Source organism: Rousettus aegyptiacus, unplaced genomic scaffold (genome assembly GCF_014176215.1).
Source record: "Rousettus aegyptiacus isolate mRouAeg1 unplaced genomic scaffold, mRouAeg1.p scaffold_m13_p_5, whole genome shotgun sequence".
NCBI lineage: Eukaryota > Metazoa > Chordata > Mammalia > Chiroptera > Pteropodidae > Rousettus > Rousettus aegyptiacus.
The window spans coordinates 116,927,644-116,940,183 of NW_023416308.1; the positions used below are offsets into that span (position 1 = coordinate 116,927,644).

General features: G+C 40.3%; 1 protein-coding gene across 3 annotated transcripts in view; it reads left to right on the forward strand.

Annotated features, from left to right (window-relative positions):
- Positions 1-12,540, forward strand: part of PACS1 (phosphofurin acidic cluster sorting protein 1) — a 99,257-nt gene that overhangs the window by 2,099 nt on the left and 84,618 nt on the right. The window contains exon 1 of one of the 3 annotated variants that reach the window (XM_016119345.2): positions 2,681-7,300. The exons of 1 other annotated variant lie outside the window; for it this stretch is intronic. In XM_016119345.2, coding sequence (XP_015974831.2) covers positions 7,293-7,300 — 8 coding nt within the window. In that variant the 5' untranslated portion in view covers positions 2,681-7,292. Of the gene's footprint in view, positions 1-2,680; positions 7,301-12,540 lie in introns of those variants that run through there. One more of the 3 variants, XM_016119346.2, reaches the window with a different exon arrangement.

Genomic DNA, 12,540 nt, shown 5'->3' on the forward strand with positions numbered 1-12,540 from the left:
TTCTATTGTCCGCCCCCCTTCATGTCGTTTATGTTTCAACATTCACTTCACTTTCACCTTTTTTTTCTCTGTCCTTCCTTTAGGGTCACCTGGAGCCATGTTAGTTTAGTTTGCTTTGGCCAGCACCCTAGCACAACACCAAACTCAAGCGGGAGTTTAGTATGTGATGCTGTTCCTCTCTGGATCCTCAGTGGGCCTCTCTTTTTATATAGGCCCATCTCTAGCTAAAGTATTCTAATCTACTTCTTTCAAACATAAAAGCACGGTGCCCATTCTCACATGGCTCCAGTGTTACTAACACATGCTTGCCTGTTCTTCTTTCACATCTGTCACTGTGTTTGGTGACATTCGGACAGCTGCCTTCTCTAGCCTGTTAGCCTGAGCCGACTGGCAAGAAACTGCTGTGCAACAGAGGGGGATAAATAAAATCACCGATTGCTGTCGATTTTTGGTCTGTCCCATTAGTCACCGAAAAGTCCACATAGTTAGTTATTAGCCCAAGGAACAGCCAGGCATCCTGATCAAAGCAGTAATTATTTGGCTAACTCCGTGCCAGAGGCCTGGGCTGGCTCGTTTTCACCTGCAGGAGCATGCAGTGTGTCATGGCTGCTGACCGGTCCTTGAGATTGTCAGCTGCCCTGCTCTGACTTTGTTTTTCAGCAATCACCCCTGTGCCCCCCGGCTCCATGTAGAATACTTGTGCTCTTTGGAGCGTGCTGTTTTATCCACAGAATAGAAAATAACACCCTGTGGGGAGAAAATGGCCTTGTCTTGGCCCTTCAAATTATTAGAGTCATCTGGTTAATTTGAGGTCTCCTTGGTGTACTTGTTCGTGTTGTTTAGAATATGTTGGCAGCATGTAATCTGTATGCAGCACTTTATATATAGTCTAGGATTAACATTATTGTCTCATGTAACAGGATGCAAACATGAGACATATGCGCTTAAGAAATGTAAAGGTGATTGTGGATCTAAGTAGCTGTGCATGAGAATGTTGTGGGATTCCGTCTTGTGGAATGTGCTCCTCCACCTAGTGCAGAGAAGAGGGTTAGGAAGTTAAGTGTTAAGGAAGTCATGCTTCTTTTTTGGTCCCTATAGAAATATAGTTTGCTTTTGAAGAAATTCTCTTTCCTTTTATTGGATATTTAAGTAAAGGTGATCATTGTATTTGTTTCTTAGGTGTGGAGTCTGATCTTATAAACATCCACTAGGTTTCCTCAATCCATAGTAATCTTTTAAAATTTTTTTGTGGATGAAGAGGATAAATGTCGTTGGCTTTAAAATGGCAATTTTTTTAAAAAATTAAAAGATAAAATACATGTCCATGATTAGAAATTCCACTAGCACAGAAAAATGGAAATTGTAAGGAAAAAGCCCCAGTCCTCGCTCTCTTCTCAGTCCCCAGAGGTAATCACTGGGAAGTCCAGTTGGCTTTCGTGATTCAGTTGGGAGCAGATAGGTCTGTTGTAGCTCCTGTATGAAATTCGCAGCTTTTGAGGCTGGCATCATTTTCCCTCCACACTAAGCCGTAGTTCCTCTGCTGTGGTCCATGGTAAGGATAGTGGTGTGGCACCATCGTAGGCACCAGGTGGCAGAGGATTTTAGTCTCATGCCGATCCCCTCCTCTTAGGTCGTCGAGTGGTGAGGTTTCCCCTCGTGTTCTTTTCTCTTTTCGAATTGCTTAAGTAGGAGAGGCAGAAAAATTATTAAATTTCACAAGTGTACAACATTTCCTTGGTGATGTAAAACTGATTATTAGGAGACAAAATGTGCTGTGCCGTACCACTTGGAAACTGCATCACATTTGTCTTTGAGTACAGAGCACATTTGCATATTCTTATCTGTACGCTTGCTTATGGAGGGAGTTCAGTGGTCATCACTCACATTTCTCCCTAGACCACATTAAAAAAAAAGTGGGTGCTAAAGTTAAGCCTTATTGTACAAAAGTGTTAGAGTGGAAAGAGGTGGCCATGGCTAAGTTGGCATGACCAGCCTGTAATACAGGTGTTTCAAGAAGGCACGTGGGGCAGTTGCCTCGCCGACCACAAAGGCACTAGACAAGCCAGGATGTATTGCTCTTTATTCTTATTGTATACAGGGCAAATTCTTTCACACTTTAGTTTTTTCATCCATTGATTGGGAATACTTTTACTTACTATCGATTCTAAGATGTGGGTGAAATAAATATAAGACCTGTAGTTCCACAGGAGAAAGTGGTTAAATGATAGATTTAAAGTAAATGTAATTGATCAAATAAGAAAGACCTGGTGAAATTTCTATTTCTCTAGCATTAAAAGTCTTAAAAGCATTAATTGATACTTCCAAAGATTTGAATTTCACATTGTGAGTATTGTAATAGAATATCCTATCTGGCGGGGTATTATTATCTGTCGTCCCTGTGGAAGCTCAGATTTCTTAAGGCAGAAAGAGAATGACTTTCACAGTTCGTTTTACATGTATTGATTTACAGATATTTTGGACACATTAGTGGTTATGTGATTTCTTTTTAAACTAGTTTTCCACTTTCTTAGCTGAACCAATAAGTTGCCTCTGCTACTGTTAGTGCTTGCATCAGTGTGCATTAGGGAGGTACAAGTCAGAAAATGTTTGTGCTGTGTCTTTTCACAACTTTACCCTAGGAGGCCTCGTTTTGTTTTGGCCTGGATTTGAAGGCTCACTGAAATTTGGAGTCAGGTTGGTTTGCATCCATGGCGTCACATTCTGGGAGTGCTTTAGGAACCCACGGTAGCTGTGGGAATGATTGCTGGAGCTGGTCTTTTTTCCAGCATGGGTTCTGAGTGGTATTAAGCACTCCTGAGAAATGAGTTTGAAGTTGACCTTAGAACATCTTTCAGAGGCCCATTGGGCTGGAATTGAGCAAGGTGGTTTGGTTCTAGATTGGCCAGCACTGACAGAATCCGCCTTCTCTAGGCCTAGTTAGAACAATAACCAGCACAACTTCTGAGGACTTTAGAAAGCCAAGATATTGTGCCTAGAAACCAATTCTACAGTCTCCCTTTTAGGCCATTGCAAGGGCAATTGTCTGGTTAGAAAGCCTGCTGGACCTGCGCTCCCTTTCATCTTATTACAAACCAAACAATAGCTGTAGTCACAGCCCAGGGAGCCACCTAGGCAGACCTGGCCTCTACCTTGGGTAGCACGGTAGAGAAGGCCAGTAAATGATGATTTGTTGTTACTTAGTTTATATATCTTCTAGAAAACGTTTCCTTAAAACGTTGCATTTGATATTTAATTATGTCTTAAGGTCATAAGCTGTTTTATCTTTAAAGCTGTGTTGTCCAATACAGTAGCCACTGCCCCATGTGACTATTAAAAGTAAAATTAATATTAATTACAATTGAATAAAATTTAAAATTTCGTAGTTGCACTACCTACATTTCACATCACACTAGTCACATGCAGCTGGTGGCTTCCATGTTGGACAGGGCAGATCTAGAACTTTTTCAGGAGCACAGAAAGTTTTAGTTTTGGAGAGAAAATTGCCTATGTATGGCATTTTTAGTATTAATATTTGTGGTTTCTTTTCATTTAAAACTAAACTGAATAATTTCGTTCCTTTCAAAATTATTTAAAAATCCTCCTTTCTTTGTTATTTCAAGGGTTTTCTTTGTTAGTTTTCTTTGTTAGTTTTTGCCCTTTAAATGTGTTGCCTTCTAGTCTGCTCATTTCTTGGAATTAGCTTCTGGGTGCAGTTTTAGGTCTCAGTATCTGTTGAAAAAACTGCCTGGAAGCAGTAACCTCAAAGTGGTGTTTAGATGGTAGGATTGATTATGCGTGATATTAATTTTTATCCTTATATATTACTTGGTGATTTCTAAACTTTATACAATGAACACGTATTATAGAAAAGACCAGTAAATGTCACTTAAAAAATAGATATTTAAAAATGCATACCGATTTTCCTCAATCATATGCCTCAAAGGAGTGCACGTTTTGAATTTTATATCACAGTAAAGCCGTAAAAAAGTACATATTGAAAGAGTGACGGCACGGGGGACTGAAGTTTCACCCCACTCATCACTTTCCTTTCTTGGTTCTAGAGTTGTTCGTTTATGTTCACTGATAGCATAAAATGGTGACTGGAGAATGTTCTAGACCACTGCTTCCTTGTGGGTGGAGTGTGGGGCACAAGCGGTAAGGCAATATTGATAATGGCACATTTATTTATTTCATGTTTGGGTAGAGTTTTTTTGGACGGTAACATTTTCAGCATGCACTTTAGGCCGGAGTGCCTGGGGTTAGTTCCAGCGTCATCAGTGGGTCTGGCCCTAGACACTGTCGTTCCTCTTTTCGCTGTGGGGGTCGCGATCCTGTGTACTCCCAGCTAAACCTGTCATGCATCCTTTCATCTCAGTGCTTTTGGTTCTGTGAACATACACACCAGGGAGTATCCATAGGTTATTTTGGCAAAACAATTTTAGAACTGTGTTGTGCATTTTAGAAATGACACTGTAATTTACCCTGTATGCTTTTTTTGTTTTTAGTGACTTGATATAGGTACAGGTAGATATGAAGAAGTGTTGTTTTAAAACTTGGTTTCTACTGCAATACTTGAAACCTCTCCAAATGATTCTGCATCCCAAAACCTTGTTGTGAGCAAGATTTCCCCCAGGGAACAGTCTGGACATAATTGGCATATTAATTGTCCCTGAGAAAATGTGGGTTGGTTATTGTGCTTAGATATAGGGGGTGTTTTTTCTTTATAGTTATTCTCCAAAGCATTTTGTATAGGTGTGTCTGTCTGCGGATTTCCTTTTGTTCTTCTTTTCATAGGTGTAATAGAGATTCTTTATAGCAGTGTTTAGAAATAGTTCAGAAAATACAAAAGGCTTAGGACATCAGTTGTCATTTATTTGATCCCCCCTACTCACTTACCTTTTCCTGTGTCTTGTTTAAAGACACCAGTGGCTTCGAGATTTAGAAAGTAGCTTTTTTCTCCTCCTCTTCTGTGTCACGGTACCTCTCAAATTCATTGCACTCCGCTCTTTGTTATTGCACCCCTCCTCTGCCACCCTGGTCTCCTCTCGGAAGGAAGCAACTGGTAGCGGTTCAGAGTGATAGTTTAAAATGAAAATCAAATCATGTCACTCCTCCCTTTATAAACTTCCCAGCTCATTCATTTAGCAAATGTTTGTAGACCAGCTGGTATGTACCACAAAATCCTTGGTCTCATAAAGTATACATTCTAGTGGGTGAAGATGAGAGACACTGTAACTTTCATCAGACTTAGGAGAAAATCCCCTTTTTGTGGTTTAGGAGATACTTCATGATGCGGCCCCTTCCTGTGTCTTTAACCTTCTACCCCTTCCTCCCATGCTCACTCGGCCCTGGGCAAGCTGGGCCTGGGCACCGGCACCCCTTTGGGCTTTTGCCCTTGCCGTTCTCTGTGGGATACTCTGTCCTCAGATTATCGTGCGGCTGGCTCTTGGGGATCATTCAGTTGACCTGTCACCTTGGAAGCTGCCCTCGCCTGCCCAGTCCATGCTTCTTCACAGCTAATTATCATCTTCTGAAATAATCCTGTTCATTTATGTAGTCGCTTTATAGGTGCTCAATAAAAGCGTTTGTCAAATGAACAGTGCCTGTTTATCCGTAATATTTATTGAGTGAACATCTGTTATACACAATTCATTCATTCAATAAATATTTACTGAATATTTCTGTGTGCCAAGTACTTCTGTAGGTACTGAGGACACGACAGCAAACATTGACAAAATCCATTCTCTCCTAGAGTGTACGTTCTAGTGGAAGGAGACATAATAAACAAATAATTAGATCTTTGATGAACAGTCAGGTAGTGAAATGAAAACTCAGGCACAGCGGGGAATGGAGAGTGTTGGAGGAGGGCTGTTTTAGATTGGGGGAGCTCAGAGAAGGCCGCTGGTGAGGTGACGCTTGAGCTGATGCCTGAAGGAAGTGAGCCTGACCAGCTGAGCGCTTACCGTGTGCCACCGTAACCATCAGAGGCAGGTCCTGAGATTTCTGTCCAAGAAAGGAAAATCGAGGCCCAGCGAAATGAAGGCATTTCTGCGAGGCTTTGCAAGGCTATGCAGTTTAGAGGTAGGTGGAGCTGGGATTTGTCTCATGACTCATGATTGTCTGACACCATAGCTGTTTCCCTGCTTAAACATGGTGTCCCCCAAGTCCTTTCTGGGCCTTGTAGTTGACAAATGACATTTAATGCTTTAGACTTTATCATGTTTGAATTACAGAATGCTGCTCTCTTACCAAACTATAGACTGTGAGAGGCTTTGTGACCTACTGGCTGCGGGTATCGGTTCCGGAGCCAATAACCAGGATTTTAACCCTGATTATGTTGATTACCATTTGAGTGCCTTGGGCAAATTCTTTAACTTCTAATGCTTCAGTTTTCTCACCTGTAAAATGGACATAGTAATTGTCCCGACCCATCATTTATTATGAGGATTAAATGAGATTAATACAAGTTCAGTGCATATGTGGCATATAGAAAATACTTTAAAATATTAGCTGTTACTGTTACTGTTGCCATCTTTATCGCCAGTCCAGTTCTCTGTCTCTCCTCCATACCCCTCCAAAAACCTGCTTGCTTTCTAGAATTAGGGCAACTCTTTCGGTATTCCAGTTTCCTCAGTGGGATCATCACAAGGTCTGAGTTCACTTTAGGCATAGATCCTGCCAAACCCCCAGCTTAATAGACTAGAAAGTCAAAGCAAAATATTTTGACTCTCTGAAGCAGTGGCTGGTTCGGGATCCTGTTTCTACATCCTGCCGCGTATTTGAGCGGAAGAGATGATGCCGGCCCCGCCTGCAAACCACAAGTTTGTTTTGAGCCAGCTCGACTTGACAGCTTCCCTATTGTACCTGCTGCCTTCTTTAGCTCTGCCTTGGCAGCCAGAAGAGCCACTAAACCGGTTTACAGTCACCTATCACCAATGGAAGTGGAGTAACTCCAAGGAAAATCGAGGGTTTAAATAGAGTTGATATTTTTCTCTGGTCTCCTTAAGTTTTCCTTTTTACATCTCAAACTGTAGAAAAACCGTACTCTACTTTTACAGGAGAAACTTAGTAATGCATTGAAGGCCTGTCATGAAACTTTTGCATCTGAGTGTATATATCGACTTTCCCCTTTTATAAGCACCAAGACTTTATTTTCCCATTTTGGTTGGAAATCTGCAAATATATTGACATGTTTCTGGTTCTTCAAGATTGTATAAAACATATTAACCTCTTCTCAAGTGTGGGCATCATGATGAGTGGGGTCTTCATGGGAACATCGGGGCTCGAAGAGTATGGACCGGTACGTGGCGATAACTTTTTTTAACTGGTGTTTGCTGTTCTAGTTTTGTTTTTGTCTTTGTTTCTCTCTGTGGCTATCATATGCTTCCTTTCTGCTTTGTTGCTTCTAACACACCATGGGCTGAAGAACCAGATAATCAAATATGTGAAGAGTGCATGGGCTGTGGATATCAGGCCAAGAGTAATGGGGTAGGATAATCTGAGAACATGAGAGTCACAGCTGGGATGTGTTAGTGGGGAGAAAGAAACATTTTGCTTACCTCTTGGTCTAGATTGTGCTCAAAAGGGAGGATTGCTGGGGTTTAGGGTTGGATTTTAATCTAAAATCTTAGGAGTCAGAAACCCTATTGAAGATTCAGTTAGAGATACAAGTCAGATTTTAAGTTTGGGTTGGGGTATTACGGATTAGTAAGTAAAGTTCTATGTCTAGCACTCGGTTAAATTTGTTTTGATTACTTCTGGGCAAGTCACTTTTCTTTCCGATTTTTAAAAGCAAGGATACCCATTTTTGCCTTTTGTTACGAAGAGAAACAAAATATTTGTAAACTGAGCATCTATCTGTATTCATAGGAATTATATTACCTTCCCATCTTTGGGTAACTTCAGTGAAACTGTGAACTTGATGATATAATATTTGTAAACCTGTGGTAGACCTGATTTTTATTGGTGATCATTTACATTGTCTTCACAGGTAGGTTTCTGGAACTTTCAGCTCATATCCAATGCAATGTTGCAGTGTTATCTACATTAAGTCTGTTGTTTAATATAATTGTTTCATCAAAATTAAAAGATGTGGAAAGTAGTCTGCAGCATTCTGTCATCTCTGCATGCACCATGTTTGCTGTGGATGAAAATGAATAAGCAATTCTGGAAACCAAGGCCCTCTGGGGACATAAAAACTCTTGTGGCTATTAATGGATTTAATTGTATTTCCTCTCTGCCACCAAAATGTGCAATAAATTGTTTATTCCCTCACCGTTAATGGGGAGAATTGTTCATTAACTGTATGTAATATCATTATGGCTTTGTTTTTATTACTTGTAGATAATCCTCTCTATCCTTTCTTTAAAAAAACTTATAAAAAGGAATAGCTATAATATTATTAAACATTGCCCATTATTTTTTTTGATTGATTTTTCTCTCCATGGAGAAAAAAGGAAGAATCATCTCATTAGAGAAACAAAAACTTAGGCTGGAAATGGGAGATTGTCTCCAAAACTAAAATTTGGCATAAGGTTAGTTTGGCATGCTTTGGATTTAGGCCAAGTGATATGTTTACTTAGGTTCCAGAAGAGCCTAGTTCTCAGGCAGCCTCACTGATAAACGAATGCCGTGGCTCAGTATGGTGAGGCGTCATCTTATTTGAGTCCATTTAAGAAAAGATTTTATAGAAAAATGGGATGATTCTCTGTTTGTGTTTGGATTTGATTCCCATTCAAGTATTTCCTCCTCTTCTTACATCTAGAGGAAAAATGTCAGCAAGTTGCTCTAATTTCTTTAAAACCATATGCCCCAAATGCTTTGGCTTTAGAATTTGGTCTCTTATTTGACTTTATGTCACTATATAGATTTGGATAAGTCTCTTCCTCTATCTAATAGTAACTCCATTCAGTCAGCAGATACTTACTGTGCACGCATCATATTGCCAGTCTCCATTTTAGACACTGAGGAGAGAGCGGTCAGTAAAAGACAACATCCCAGCTCTCCTGGGGGTTACCTTCCAGGGGTACGGTGAACAGCCAATGAGTGAGCGAATGATAGAGGACCTCGGGTGGGGAAAGTTAAAGTGGGAAAGGGAGTTCGGGGTGGGGGAGGGCGGAGAGAGCATTAGTCTTAAATAAGCCAATCTAGACCTCAGAGAAGGTGAGCAGCCCTGATGGAAGACACATTCAGGCAAGCCAGTGGAGGAAACAGCAAGTACTGTGGACTGGAGCCAAGTGAGAGAGAGGCAGAGCGTAATGGAGAGAAAATCAGAAAAGTAAACAGGACCAAATCTTGAAGGCCATTGTAGGACTCTGGCTTTGACCTTGAGTGAGATGGGAAGCTGTTGAGGGTTTGAGCCAGAGAAGGGGCATGAGAGTGACTTCTGTATGAAAATAAACCACTGGTCACAGGTGTAGAATAGCCTGTAAAGAAGGGTGGGGCTGGAAGCAGGGAGTCCAGTTAGAAGTATTATTTTGATGTAGTGGGAGCTGATGTTGGCTTGGGCCAGGGTGGTAGAGGTGGAGGAGTTGAGAAGACTTCAGATTCTGGGTCTGTTTTCAAGACTAAAGAATTTGCTTATAGATTGGATTCAGAGGTGTGATAGAAGAAAAGGATTCAAGGATGACTTCCCTCTAACTTCCGTGTATCTGTTTTGTTTTTTACCAAAAAATTAATTTTTATTGTCATGTCTCTCTTAAATGACATTATGTCAGAATAAGAACTGTGTAGCAGAACTCTTTAAAGATCTTGAGGAAGTTTGTTTTTACTTTTGCCATGTGTAAGTAATTGGTAAGAAATTTCCTTGGGAATTTACTGGATAAGTTGGCAACTAATCGTGTTAAAAATTTAGATAAATTCCATTTATGCTGTAGGCCATATTGAAGCTATTGGATCAGCTGAGTCTCAATATCCCTAATGATTCTGCTGTCGTAATTGCTTGGTCTGGTGTCCCTCTGTGACCCTTGCTTATTTGGTGGTTTTTGGGGAGCGAGATCTATTGCAGAAGCCATTAACAAGTATAGCACATATCCTTTGTCACTAACACAGTGAAACTTAAAAGTAAAAAACATCTGTGTGTTTTTTTTTGTTTGTTTTTTTGTTTTTTGTTTTTAAATGACTGGTTTGCTATAGCAGACAGCCTGTCTGTGCTTCCTAGGAGCTGCTCTGTAAGGAGGAATCCTGCTGCAGAATGATCTAATTTGTGTAGTCTTGAAGGTGGAGCTATTTTTGAAAGAGAACAGAAAAATAATGGAGCCCTTTGCTTGTGAATGCCAAATTGGGTCTAACTGATCCAGAAGGAAAAGGGCTCAGTTAGATCTCGTAGTTTGAACCCTTATTTCCCCCTTATTCTGCTTACCATGTCTAGATCAAGTTTATGATATATTTAGGTAATTGCTCTTGAAAATGACAACTGGGTTTTTCTTTTCTTTCTTTTTCTTTTTTATATTTTAGATAAGTATATTACTTAACTTATGATTTAGATAATGTGAATAGCATAAAAAACAGTTACCAAGATCAGGAATTAGAATTCTCTTTATAGTTCTTTTGATAGGCTGATGGTTTGTTTCTTGTTCTCAACAGTCAGACTTTACGGCCCCTCACCTATCCTGAGATGAAATTCCCAGACAGGAAAGCTTACCAGCATATCTACGTCTTAATTGTAATATAAAGAAAAAATAAAAGGGCTTTTCATAATACAGTATTTATTTCTAAATGTAAATTCTCAGATGACATTTGTTTGTAAATGTTCTCAGCACATTAGAAATCATAGCCGTCAGGTGCTTGCAGGTACACTTAGCTTATCTTTATGACTGTGACACCCATAAATAGGGACTGACAAGGTGTATTGCGTGAGTGACTCATGATATGTGGCAATGCCATTGGTGATATGATTTTCTAGAACGGTGAGTAAATCTTCGAGTTCTACACAAAACATGCAGTCTTTCCTCTCACAATAGTTGCATTAATGGGAAATTCAGTGTCTATTAAGTGGTGAAAAATATAGTTGTCTCTATGTAAAATCTAGTTCTAGGCTTAGATAAGTATAAACCGCTTTTTATGTATATATATATGTATGAGTCCAGCATCACCAAGGACGTATTTATTATGAAGCTAATAAAGCTTAAGCCTCAAGGCCCTTCACGTGCACAGGCTGCTTCTATGGCCCTGTACCTAATTTTTTAAGAAAATGTTTTATTGAAGTATAATACTTAGAAAAATACACACATACCAAGTACAGTTGATGAATTTTTACAAACCGAACATACCCACATAACAAACACCCATGTCAGGAAGCAGAACTTTAACCAACACCCCAAAACATTACCTTGCTCCTTTCTGATCACTACCTCTTCCCCCACCAAAGATGACTGGTATCCTAACTTCTGAAAGTGGAAGTTAGTTGTGCCTGGTTTTGTGCTTCACACAGTGTACACTCTTGTATCTAACTTCTTTTGTTCAACCTGTTGTCTGTGTGATTCGTCCACTGGTTGCGTGTAGTCGCAGCTCATGTATTCTTGTTTCATGTGTGAACACATCGCAGTTTATTAAATGGTTCTGCTGGCGGTGGTCGTTTGGGAGATTTCCTGTTTGGGGGTGTTGCGACCAGTGCTACTCTGAACGTGCTCATCACGCTTGTCTGTTGGTGGGTGTGAGCACGCGCACGTGTTTCGTTTCATGTCCCTAGCGTTTATAACCAGGAGTGGAACTGCAGGACTGGCCGGGGGTGGGGGATGCCTATGTTCAGCCCGACCGCGGCTGAGAGCTCCCGCTGTGCCGCATCTCCAGCAGGGGTTGGTATTCTTCGTCTTTTTCATTTTAGTCCTTCTGCTTGTCAGTGAAGTGGTTTCTCCAGAGGTTTTCATTTGCATTTCCTTCATGATGTTGAATGCCTTTTCATAATCTCATTGGCCATCTGGATATCCTCTTATATGAAGTATCTGTTCAGGTCATCTGCCCATTTTGCTGGTCGTCTGTGTTTCTTATTGATTTGTAGTTCTTTTTCTTACAAATATCTTCTCATGCTCTGTGGGTTGCCTTTTTACTCTCTTAATGGTGTCTTATGATGAATAGAAATTCTTAATCTTAATTTAGTCCAATTTGTCATTTTGTATATTTAGTGCCTTTTATGTCTTGTTAGAGAAATCTTAGTCTACTTCTAGATTTTGACGATATTCTCTAATATTTTATTATAAAAGCCGTACTGTTTTACCTTTCACATTTAGATCTACAGTCCATCGGGACTGATGTTTGTGTGTGGTGTGAGGGCTCCATGTGGACATTCAGTTAGCCTTGCACCATGTATTTAAAAGATGATCTGTTTCCACTACTCCGCATTGTTACCTTGATCATAAATCACGTGACAGTGTACGTGTGGGTCTATTTTTAGACTTTCTGTTCTGTACCACAGGTCCGTTTGTCAGTGTTTGCACTAATGTCTCCCTGTCGCTACTGCCGCATCTTTATAATAGGTCTGTTCCCTGGGGGGCTGAGTCTTCAACTCTGCTTCTTCATGATTGCCCTGGCTAGTCTTTGCAG